The following is a 12,464-nucleotide window of genomic DNA, read 5'->3' on the forward strand; positions in this document are numbered from 1 at the left end:
CCAGGGCTTCATGTATGCAAGGCAAGCAGTCTAGCCACTAGGCCGTATTCCCAGCCCCTATTATGATAATTTTTATAACTATTCTACTTATTTTTATTAACCTTTTACTGTGCTTATTAACTTATGAAACTATCACAGGTATAAATACACATAGGGAAATGGATATACAGCCATATATATGTAAACAGATACATATCTGATATGTATATGTCTGCTTATATATAGATAAACATAAATAGATATATACATATGTGATGAAGGGGTAATTGTATTGTGTCTCTTGCAGGTTCCATCTGGAATTTGGTAACTGACACTACTTCGTTTAAAATGCACTATACATATAATAATTTTAAATAAAATCAATCTGTTTTCCATGAAGCTGAAAAGCTGCATTCTATGAAGCTGCTCTGAGGCCAGTCTCCTACAGCTTAAGTATAAAGTCCAGCTAAATATAAATAGTTAACTAAAGGTACTAGAGTGAACCAGAGCACCCACTAAACAGTTCTACAAAGTGATTTATCAAAAATCCCACATACGGGCTGGGGATATAGCCTAGTGGCAAGAGTGCCTGCCTCGGATACACGAGGCCCTAGGTTCGATTCCCCAGCACCACATACACAGAAAACGGCCAGAAGCGGCGCAGTGGCTCAAGTGGCAGAGTGCTAGCCTTGAGCGGGAAGAAGCCAGGGACAGTGCTCAGGCCCTGAGTCCAAGGCCCAGGACTGGCCAAAAAAAAAAAAAAAAAAAAAATCCCACATACATAAATCAAAGGATTTACTTATAACTCACAAAAAGGTAAGTAAAAGAGAATGAAATGAGAAAAATGATGAAACAAACAGAAAGCAAAAAAAAAAAAGGCAGAGTTAAATCCTGATTCAATATAAATTGTCTAAATATGTCAATTATAACAACTAAAAAGCTCCTGCAGAATAAAGAAAATCATCAAGAATTAAAAGGTAATCTACAGGGCTGGGGATATGGCCTAGAGGCAAGAGCGCTTGCCTCGTATACTTGAAGCCCTGGGTTCGATTCCCCAGCACCACATATACAGAAAATGGCCAGAAGTGGCGCTGTGACTCAAGTGGCAGAGTGCTAGCCTTGAGCAAAAAGAAGCCAGGGACAGTGCTCAGGCCCTGAGTCCAAGGCCCAGGACTGGCAAAAAAAAAAAAAAAAAAAAGGTAATCTATGGGATGCAAAATAAGATTCATAAATTATACATACAAAAAGGGACTAATCCTAGCTATTCCAGAAGCTGAGATGTGAGGTTTATGGTTGAAAGCCAGCTCAGGCAGGAAAGTCCTTAAGACTCTTATCTCCAATTAAACACTAAAAAGTCAGAAGTAGAGATGTGACTCAAATAGTTGAGAGCTAGCCTTGAGCAAAAGAGCTGACATGGCACCCAAGCCCCTTGTTCAAGCCCCAATACAGGCACATGAGGGGGGAGGGGGAAGGGGGTAACAATCATAGTAAGGAATCAAACAACTCAACAGCAAAAATACACATAAATCAAGTTGGTTTTTTTTGGTTGTTGTTGTTGTTGTTTTGGCCAGTCTTGGGCCTTGAACTGAGGGCCTGAGCACTGTCCCTGGCTTCTGTTTGCTTAAGGCTACCGCTCTGCCACTTGAGCCACAGCACCACCTTTGCCATTTTTGTATACATGTGGTGCTGAGGAATTGAACCCAGTGCTTCAGGTATGCGAGGCAAGCACTCTAGCCACTAGGCCATATTCCCAGCCCACCAAGTTTTTTTAATAAGCAAATGATCTGATTAGATACTTTTTAAAAGAAGATATCAAAATGGCCAACAAGTACTACTTATCATGGAAATGAAAACCAACCCCACAAATGTGATATAATCTCACCCCAGTTAGAAAGGTCAACAGCAAAAGGGGGAAAAAGCACTAGTATTAATGCAGAGGGATCTCTCTTGAACAGGGGAAATATCCAAAAGGAAGAATTCATCTGTCAAATAGATATTTGTACTCCCATGTTTATTGCAGCACTATTTACAATAGCTAAGACATGGAGAATCAGCCTAGATGACCAACAGCTGATGAATAAATTTTAATAAATTACACACATACAACACAATATTACTGAGCCATGAAAAAGCAGTAACATCCTCTCCTTTGTAGCAACATGGATTCAATTGGAGGATATTATGTTAAGTGAAAGAAGTAAGGAACAAAAAGATACATACTGAAGATTTTAAATTATGTGCACCAGCGACAGAAATGGCAAATGCTTGAGATGATGGATTTACCAGTTACCATGATCTGAATATTATATACTATAAAAGGATACTAAAATATTATACCTCATAAATATGTATGATTACTATACCAATTAAAATAATACATTATAATTTTAAGTGGCAATTAAAAACATATTAACTTCTAAATTTTCTTTAATTTAGAAGACAGAGATTAGTAAAATAAGTAAGAAACCATCCAACTGTATTTGGCATACCAGAAAATCACTTCTCATATAGCTAAGTTGAGAGAAAAAGGATATAAAAAGTATCAAGCAAACATCAGTTTAATTATGTAAGTAGGGCAAAAGTGTACAAAGGCAAGAATGATTGTCTTAGCACTAGATTTCAGAAGAAAATTAGTAGAGCATTAAGGAACATAAGATATACACAAACAGTTCTGACAGTCTCAAAACTAGAAACTAATAAAATATCCTTTAATAGGTGAATGGTAAAACAAACTTTGGAATGTCTAATACATGGTATACTACTCAGCAATAGAAAAGAACAAACTCTTTATAAATAAACAACTGGATAAATCTGAAGAGAACTGAGATGCATGGAAAAAGCCAGTCTTAAAGGGTACCATATAATTCCCTTTATAAAAAGTTCTGGGTTGGAAGTGGCGCTGTGGCTCAAAGTGGTAGAGCACTGTCCTTGAGCAGAAGAGCTCAGGCACAGCACCCAGGCCCAGAGTTCAAGCCCTGTGACTGGCAAAAAAAAAACCCAAAACACCCCTTTCCCCCAAGAAAGAAGTGCACTGTAAGGCCAATGGAATAGGGAGACATTGGCCAAAAAAGAACAATTTATACTTCTTACCTTCCAAGAATGTAGTCCTTCAAATTAATTTAAAAGTCTTCAAAGGAAGAACAGGAATCAACAATAATTTCCCTGACAATCTAAACTAGTAATATAAAGCCATGAATAGATCATAAGTAAGTAATAGTAATTAGCCATAAATATAAGAAAACAACAAAAGTGACAATCTTCTTTCCTTATTGATCATCACTGCAACCAAAGGTAACTTACTGCCCGAAGGTAACTACAATTAAGTGTGTTGTGTAACTCATGCTGCAGAGGGGAAAAAATCACACATATGCCAAGACCACACTTCATTTAATTTAATTTCTTTCCATGTGAGCAGAGAAAACAGATCAACCTAATTCTTTGTAACTTACATTACCTGATCATCAAGTTAATGTTTAATCATTTAACCAGTTCTTATTTTGACTAGTGCTTTGGTGGCCCACTTTTTGCTAATATATAATGCTGATATAAACATCTGTCCCTCTCTTTCCCCATCTATTTATGTAAATATAAATCGAGTATTTTCACATGTATATACTGTAAATACAGGATGTTCTGCAAACATAACCATAACAGTAAATTCCTAGTAGGGGATTTCTTAGTTAATAAGAATATACATTTATTTTGAGTGTCAATGACATTGACAAATTATCCACATTACAGACTGTACCACTTTATATTTCTGTTAACAGAAGTATCATGTATTAAAATTTTCCTAATATGATTGGAGAATATGACATTTAATTTATATCACTTTTGAGTAACACTCATTATGGTTGTTCATCGTTTACTTCCTTTTATGAAAATCTAATCTTTTCCTATGTCCTTCTCCTAGTAGCACTTAATTTTCATATTAATTTGAATAAAAATGTTAGAAATACAAACAACTATCCCTTTGTAACATGTCCTAAAAATATGCTCTACCAATGAACTGATAACTGAAATTCTTGTAAGTAGTATTTTTTCTAATTAGATTTTTCCATTTTTACACAGTCACATTTACCAATCTTTTCTTGCATGGGTTAGATTTCATGTTCTCTTTAGCCCTTTTCTAATTCCTTATAAGCACTGGCTAAACCGTGAAAGTGGAAAACACTGAAAGTCACAGAAAGAGTGCCAATCTGCTGCTAAGACAATCAAAATCATTTAAGGGAGGAAATATTTTTTAAAAATGGAGTGTTAAAGGATTTTATTCAATATTGCAACCATCAAATGAGTCTATAATTAGCTGCAAATGAAAATGCATGATGAGAGCTATCGTGAACCTGAAACACATTTGCTGTTTCATTAATTAGTTAATCAAAGGATCGAGGGTAAATGTTTTTAACTCCAAAAACACTGATGGTCTTAACACCAAAGCCTACCAAAAATCCATTTCTTAATTTTCATATAAAATTGTAAAGCTTAACTTTCTTTAAAAAAAAAAAAGCTGAAATTTTAAAGGACATATAGAAGAAAAATAATAGTTAAGCTAAGATATATAAAACACATTTCACAAAACATTTTTAGTTCTATATTTTGGTATACCATTTTACCCTAAAAGATCAAAATACTCCAAAGGAAATAACAGTTACATGATAAGAATAAGCAAAAGAGAATATCTGAAACTCCTACATGTATCAATATGGTGTCTAATGAAAGTATGAAAATGTATCTATCTATACCTAACTTACAGATTTGGTATAGCTACTCTGCCACTGTACCGCCTCCATTTAGTAACTTCTTTAATTATATATACAAGAAATAGTGTAAATAATCCTTCTTTACACTAAAGGCACAGAAAAATACTAACCATGGTTGTTATAATTATCTCTAACATGATAATCTCTTAACTAAAAATCCAAATGCATGAACACATGAGGGTGTATTTATACAGCAGAGACTAAATCAGTAAAGGGCAACACACTGTAAAATACAGACTGCAGATCTTCTCTCTGGTACTTTTTTTGGTGGGAGGGACACAACACGCTGATATGGCACTATGCCAATTTTGAAAGCATAAAGTCCAGTTTTTACAGAAGTAAGAAATACTTCCAACTTAATAGGAAAGTATATGGCAATGTAAAACCAAAAGTAATTTTAAAAAATAATTTTATGAATTTTAGTATGTTTGACATTTTTCTTTTAAAGATTGGCTAGCAACTCAAATACACTTTTTTATCTTAATGAAAACAGCAAATTTAAATTGTATCAAAGTTTAATCTACTTACAAGTGAGTCTGCATCAGGACATTCCCTATTAAAACAAACAAAGGATCAGAAACATGCAACTATTAGAACTGTCTGTTAATGATACTATTTTTTAAAATATGAAGCAAATTGTTCTAAGCAATTCAAAGGAAGGTATGCATAATATCTGATGAAACAAAATACAGCTTACCAATACTCTAAAAGTTATTTTAACAGCACTTTTTCTTCTATGAATACATTCAGAGATCACATCAAAAGCTATCATTATTATAAGGCTTTCAACTCTTCTTATCCTCCAAGAAGAGACAAAAAAAAAAACAAAAAACAAAACCTTGGCTTTAAAAAGCCAGGTCTACCCTCAGTGGATCACAATAGCTCAACAGCTATGTATATATGATCATATAAGACAAGGATAAGCAAACTCTATTGTTGATGTTATATTTAAAGTTCTAGGGGAATTTCCTTTGGCATACGCCATGTGGCTACTGTCTATGATTTTGGTACACTGGGTATTGTATATATGCCTACCTGATCTAGGGAAGGGAAAGAAAAACAAGGGTGTAAGATATCACAAGAAATATACTCACTGCCCTATTATGTAACTGTATCCCTTTTGTACAACACCTTGTCAACAAAATTTAATTTTTAAAAAAACACACAAAAAAAGCCAGGTCTAGCTGAGCACTGGTGGCTTATGCCCGTGGTCCTGGCTCCTTAGTAGGCTGAAAACTGATATTCTCAATTTGAAGCAGCCTGGGCAAAAATTGTCTGCAAGATCCCATCCTCAATCAATGCAATGCTAACTGGAGGTGTGGCTCAAGGACTCAAGTTGATGAGTGACAACTGTGAGCAACAAAGCCAAGAGGGCCCTTAGTTCAAGGCTCAGGATCAGCACACAAAAAAGGCAAGGTCTATATATATTTAAAGCTGCTAGTAATCCAAACACTTAAAACCAACTGGTAAAATTTGTATTTGATACAAAAATTTTAAATACCACCAATTTTTAAATACCACCCTTTCATTTGACATACTTTTTGTAACTAGAAGTCAAAACTAGTTTCTTCATATATGCTAGGTGAACAGACTTCTACTTGGAATGACTTTCTAGTATAATGCAATAGTTGATGACTAATATCCTTTAACTGATCAACAAATTAATAAATTTACATATAAACTAGTAAAATTATTCCTTGAAATATAAAAAAACAAAGACCAAAATTATCATAAAGTTAAAACTACTGACGCCATGAGAGTAAGGTTCTCATAGAATTTCTACGAGAATTTCTATGTATATAATCTGAAACAAATGCACAAGCAGATTTAGAAGGCATTTTGTACTTCAACTTGAGATAATGTATATAATATCAGAATCTTCTAAAAACAGGCAATATCTATCTACCAAAGATAATCACAAAGCAGAAAAATTTACAATCAAATTCTGTTAAAGAAAGATAGATGTTTTAAAATGAAAAGCAGAGATGCTTTTAATCCCAGTGAAATATCCAAGAGACAGACCAAATATATCTTTAGGTCCACTCAAAAATCACTTTTAAAAAATATTACTTTTTAAAAAGTGAAGTTTAATGGTACAAGACTATAATCCCAGCCACCTACAAGATGAGACAAGAGGATCACCTGAGCATTCGAGCTGGAGACCAGCCTGGACAACCTAGCAAGGCCCACTCTTACTGGGAGGGGGAGGGGGTAAAATGAGGGAGGTAACGAGTTTGATAAGAAATGTACTCACTGCCTTACGTGTGAAACGGTAACCTCTCTGTATATCACTTTGGCAATAAATAAATCAATTAAAAAGAAAAAAAAAGTAAGCCAGATGCCAGTGGCTCACACCTGTAATCCTACTCAGGAAGCTGAGATCTGAGAATCATGGTCTGAAGCCAGCCCAGGCTTAAGAAAGTCCATGAGACTCTTATCTCCAATACTAATCAGAAAAGGCTGGGAAGTGGTACTGTGGCTCAAGTGGTAGAGTGTTAGCCTAAAGCACAAAGAGGCTCAGGAACAATGGCCAGGCCCAGAGTTCAAGCTGCCCCCCTCCCAAAAAAAGTATACTTTGAGGGAATGTTCTAGAAAAGGCACAACAATAATAATTTAATGTGTCTAGACTGCAGGGGTGGGGAACCTTGGCCTACAGGCCATACACAGTCCTCAATTTGGTACATGATAGACACACATGCTTCCTTCTGGTCAGCTGCCCTCAGCTCTATGCCTGTCTTGGCAATTTTGAAAGGCCCAAGAATGATGTTATTAGTATATCAATGGCCCTTGGTAATAGAATAAAGGTTTCCCACCCATGGTAAAGTATAAAAATCAGTGAAATGTTAGGATTTTTCTAACCTTTCTTTAAAAAAACAAAAAAACAAAAAAAAACCTCCAGGACTCCTTAAACCTCAAATGTTCTGACTGCAGTCAAAACCTCCAGGACTCGGGGCTGGGGATATAGCCTAGCGGCAAGAGTGCCTGCCTCGGATACACGAGGCCCTAGGTTCGATTCCCCAGCACCACATATACAGAAAACGGCCAGAAGCGGCGCTGTGGCTCAAGTGTCAGAGTGCTAGCCTTGAGCGGGAAGAAGCCAGGAACAGTGCTCAGGCCCTGAGTCCAAGGCCCAGGACTGGCAAAAAAAAAAAAAAAAAAAAAAACCTCCAGGACTCCTTAAACCTCAAATGTTCTGACTGCAGTCTACTGTGTGGCTTTGAGGCAGAACGCCCCAGTCTTTGTGGTAGGCTCTCCTCTCATCTCTCGTCTCCATAGTGGTCTGCATAAGACCCGCATACAAAGACCAAGGAAGGTAAAGCTCTGACCAGAACCAACCTTTCAATTGCTGGCGTCTTAAACTTTGGTCTTTGTGCTATGAGGAAGAAGCAGGGGAAGAACGCCTGGCACTTCAAGAAAAATGGATTCTAGCATTGTTCCTGCTAGGAAGTTTGAAAGAGGGTGATGTGGGTTCTGAGTCTGCTTTCTGCTCTTGTATTCTCAGTTAACAAATAATATTCTACCACCAAAACAGGTCTGGTGGTGCAAACCTATAGTCTCAGATATCAGGAGAAGAAAGAAGGATTTTTTAATCCCAGAAGTCAAATCTCTGGGTAATATAGTAAGACACTAATTTGGAAAAAAAATAAAGAAAAATTCCATTATCCTAATGGCTTAATGATCAGATTGGAAAACCCTTCCTTCCCTCCCTCCCTCCCTCCCTCCCTCCCTTCTTCTTTCTTCCTTTTTTTTTTTTTTTTGCTAGTTGTGGGGCTTGAACTCAGGGCCTACGCTTGAGCTTTTTTACTCAAGGCTAGCACTCTACCACTTGAGCCACAGCACCAATTCTAGCTTTTTCTGTTTATGTGGTACAGAGGAATCAAACCCAGGGCTTCATGCATGCTAGGCAAGCACTCTACCACTTAAGCCACATTCCCAGCCCCAGATTGGGAAATTCTTGATGGTGAAAGCTATTTCAAAAGCAAGACATATTTAAAAAAAAAAAAAACTCGCTAAGTTAAAAGTAATAAAAAAAAAAAAGAAAGAAATATAAAAATACTTAAGGCATTCATTCTTTATAATATAGTCCCAAACAGATGTGATTCCATTTTTACAATCTGCTTACAAATCAGTTGTTTAGGTTCTACTATTTCTAATATTGTAAAAAGAAATTTTGCTCCATAGTAAAATATCTTCTTCATAAATGTTTAAGAAAGGTATTTGCAAAAAAGATGATAATAATAGAAATTGCTCTGCAATTAGTCCTAATTTGTTAATTAAATGTCACTTAGGCAGAAAAAAAGAGGCAGACATTTATAGTCAGAAAACCCCTTTGAGAAACTTGGTTATTATAATAGAAGGTAGAAAGCACTAATATAGTAGAAAGCACTAATTATTCTCTAATATAAATGCCCATCAAAGTACTAAACCATGTCGAGAGTTCCATTATGTTAGAGAAGGAATTTTAAAATAATTTTCAAATAGTATTACAAGTCACTTAAGACTTGATCAGTTGTCTCTTCAACAGACTGAGCAATTAATGAAAGACTCCTTTACATCTAGTTTGTCTGAATTAATCATAGCTCAAAACTTCTCAATCCTATGCATATACTAGGAATCACACAGACTGCCTAAAACAAATTAAACAAAAACTATGTAAGATCTCACACACTGGGAAAATCTGATTTGTCTCAAATGGGTCCTGGCTGGCATGACACAGACATATTATTTTAATACCTCCAGTAGTTCTAATGAGTAGCCAAGTAGAAAATTTTGTTTGGTTAATAATAGAGGCTCAAATTCTTTATTTTTTTTAAGCTTTACTGTTTGTTTTGTTTTTGTTGCCAGTCCTGGGCCTTGGACTCGGGGCCTGCGCACTGTCCCTGGATTCTTTTTGCTCAAGGCTAGCACTCTACCTCTTGAGCCACAGTTCAACTACTAGCTTTTTTTTCCAGTAGTTCATTGGAGATAAGAGTCTCACAGACTTTCCTGCTCAGGATGGCTTTGAACTGCAATCCTCAGATCTCAGCCTCCTGAGTAGCTAGGATTACAGGTGAGCTACTGGCATCCACTTGGTTTCTTATTTTTAAAAGACAGTAAGACTCACAAATGGATTCCATGTAAAAGCAAGAGCTACTAACAAATGATAAAACATGTTAGGTCTCCTTCCATTTAACCTTTTCTACTAATACACCCCTATTTTACCCATCTGCTTGTAACTGCCTAGAAAGCTTTTCAAGCAAATAGCTGACCAGATTACAAATGCTGACGAAGTATTCTCTAAATAATGGGGAAAGGGGAGTGAGTAATTAATTAGAAGTTTGGGGGGTTGGGTTATTGTTTGTTTGTTTGTTTTTCCAGTCCTGAGGCTTGGGCTCAGGGCCTTGGCACTGTCCCTGGCTTCTTTTGCTCAAGGCTAGCACTCTACCACTTGAGCCATAGCGCAAACTTCCAACTTTTTTTGTTTATGTGGTGCTAAGGAATCAAACCCAGGGCTTCATGCATGAGAGGCAAGAACTGTACCACTAAGCTATATTCCCAGCCCTAATTATAAGTTTTACCTTAGGTTAGTAATACTGATAATTTTTTAGTTTTCTCTGTAGTTTTAATTTTATATAGCATTTCACAAAATGAGAATACTTTTTTTTCCCCGTCCTGTGGGCATGGGCACTGTTGCCCATGGGCACTCCTTTTGGCTCAAGGCTAACACTCGAGCTACAGGGCCACTTGCAGCTTTTTCTGTGATTAACTGGAGGTTAAGAGTCTCATGAGTTTTCCTGCCTGGCTAGCTTCAAACCTCGAACCTCATACATACCTCAGCTTTCTGAGTAGCTAGCATTACAGGTGTGAGAGCCATGACACCAGGCTAAAAATACTCTGAATGAAAACCAAAGGAAATGGTAGATATATTTACTTAGAAGGCTTTGAATTTTTTTTTACATAGTTTAAACATAAATTTGGAGTTATTTATAAGACTTTTTTCTATCTTCAAAACAACCCTTTTTCTTAATTACTTATAACAGTGAAAATTATTTGGGCAATAGTTAAAATACTTACACAGATTCTGCATCTTTTTCCTTCTTAATTATTCCTGGCAAAGCGAAAGTCTTTCTTTTCCTTGGTTTTATGCCTTTAAGATAAATGTGTATTGTTACAGAAACATAACTGTTCTTGGTAAACATATGGAACAATGAATACTTATAGGACAAACTTGTCCTCATTGGTGCAAAACTTGTGAAAAGAAATAAAAAGTATATATCACTAAACTCTACTACTTACATCAGCCATAGTCTGTTTTATACTTTCTTATGTTAATATAATATACTCTAATATGAAATTACAGAACATTCAATTAATGAAAGCCTTTTTTCTTCATCTGAGTCTCCCCTATGTCACCTCAGGCAAATAATCATATGGAGATAACTCAAAACTCCAGAGAAGGCAAATTGCCCATTATATGATTCATTATGTAATAGGGTCAAATCACATTCTCTATCAAGAAGGTCACAAAATAGAAATGTGCTGTCCTAAGTCATGACACGAAATCCTATTAGAAGTAGACGAAATGTTATCCCCAAAATCATCTTTGTTTTTCCTAGTACATCCATTACTCACCCTCAACTTAAATGATACATTATCTTTAAGATCTAATTGTTGAACTAATTGATTGGTCTAACTGCTGAGAGAACCTAGCACTATAACTTTATTAGCTGTTTATTTACTTTTTAAGAAGTCAACAGTAAGAGAACTCTGATGACCTCACACCTCACACCTCAGAGATGAGCAAATTCAAGCAAATTCTGTTCTAATTTCTCTTTTAAAAATTTTTTTTGTGTGTACCATGGCTTGAACTTAGATTCTTGCACTTGCTAGTAGGCAGGCACTCATACAGCTGAGCCACTTCTCCACTTCTAATATTTTTTTCAGATTTATTTTGAAATAAGGTCTTGCTTCCTGCCCAGACACATGCCTAGGAGCAAACCACCTATGTTAGGCTTCCCATGTAGCTAAGTACGACAAGCTTGAGCCACTATGCCCAGTTTTTCACTGAGGTGAGGTTTGGCAAACTTTTCTGCCTATCTGGCTTCTAATTATGATCCTTCCAATCTTAGCCTCTTTAGTACTATTTTTGTCCTTAACTTAGAACAAGAATTCAGGTGTCATAGAGTAACGGATTTATTATCATGCAAAGCTAGCAACCTAAGCTACACATTTGTAAATCTTAATTATATTTTAAAAATCAACTACCTGTTTTATTCTCACAGTGTATTTCCTATTAGCCTCATTCTGCAATAAAAGTTAAAAGTTCAGAGACCTTAATTATTGTCTCAAATGGCAAGAAGCCCAGATCCCTAGACTATTCATTAGCTCAATAATTAACTTATACACCATAACAAAATCATTTTTACAAAGAAAAATATGAAATGTTGCTTCCAAATTATTTCTATCAAAATGAAATAATCTCATTTTGAAAGACATAAAATATGAACACAACAGCAGGGATCTTGGGTTATAAGCTATGAATGACATACCTACTTATAAAGAAGCCAGGCTGGCTGTAGACCCTTCCTCCAAGTGTACTTAAACACCCATTTTGAATAATGATAACACTAACATTAAAGTATAATCTCATTAATAGAGGAAATGTTACTCCCTGCAGAGTAACCACTATTAGTTAATGTGTAATGAAAAGAATCATATTATGACATTAGAAAATTTAAAGAAATA

The 12,464-nt window shown here is 35.8% G+C and overlaps 1 protein-coding gene across 1 annotated transcript in view; it reads right to left on the bottom strand.

Moving 5' to 3' along the window:
* Positions 1-12,464, bottom strand: part of Fcho2 (FCH and mu domain containing endocytic adaptor 2) — a 99,711-nt gene that overhangs the window by 33,857 nt on the left and 53,390 nt on the right. Inside the window, 2 exon segments of the mRNA XM_048368534.1 lie at positions 5,268-5,292; positions 10,794-10,866. Coding sequence (XP_048224491.1) covers positions 5,268-5,292; positions 10,794-10,866 — 98 coding nt within the window.

Source organism: Perognathus longimembris, chromosome 19 (assembly GCF_023159225.1).
Source record: "Perognathus longimembris pacificus isolate PPM17 chromosome 19, ASM2315922v1, whole genome shotgun sequence".
NCBI classification, from domain to species: Eukaryota; Metazoa; Chordata; class Mammalia; order Rodentia; family Heteromyidae; genus Perognathus; species Perognathus longimembris.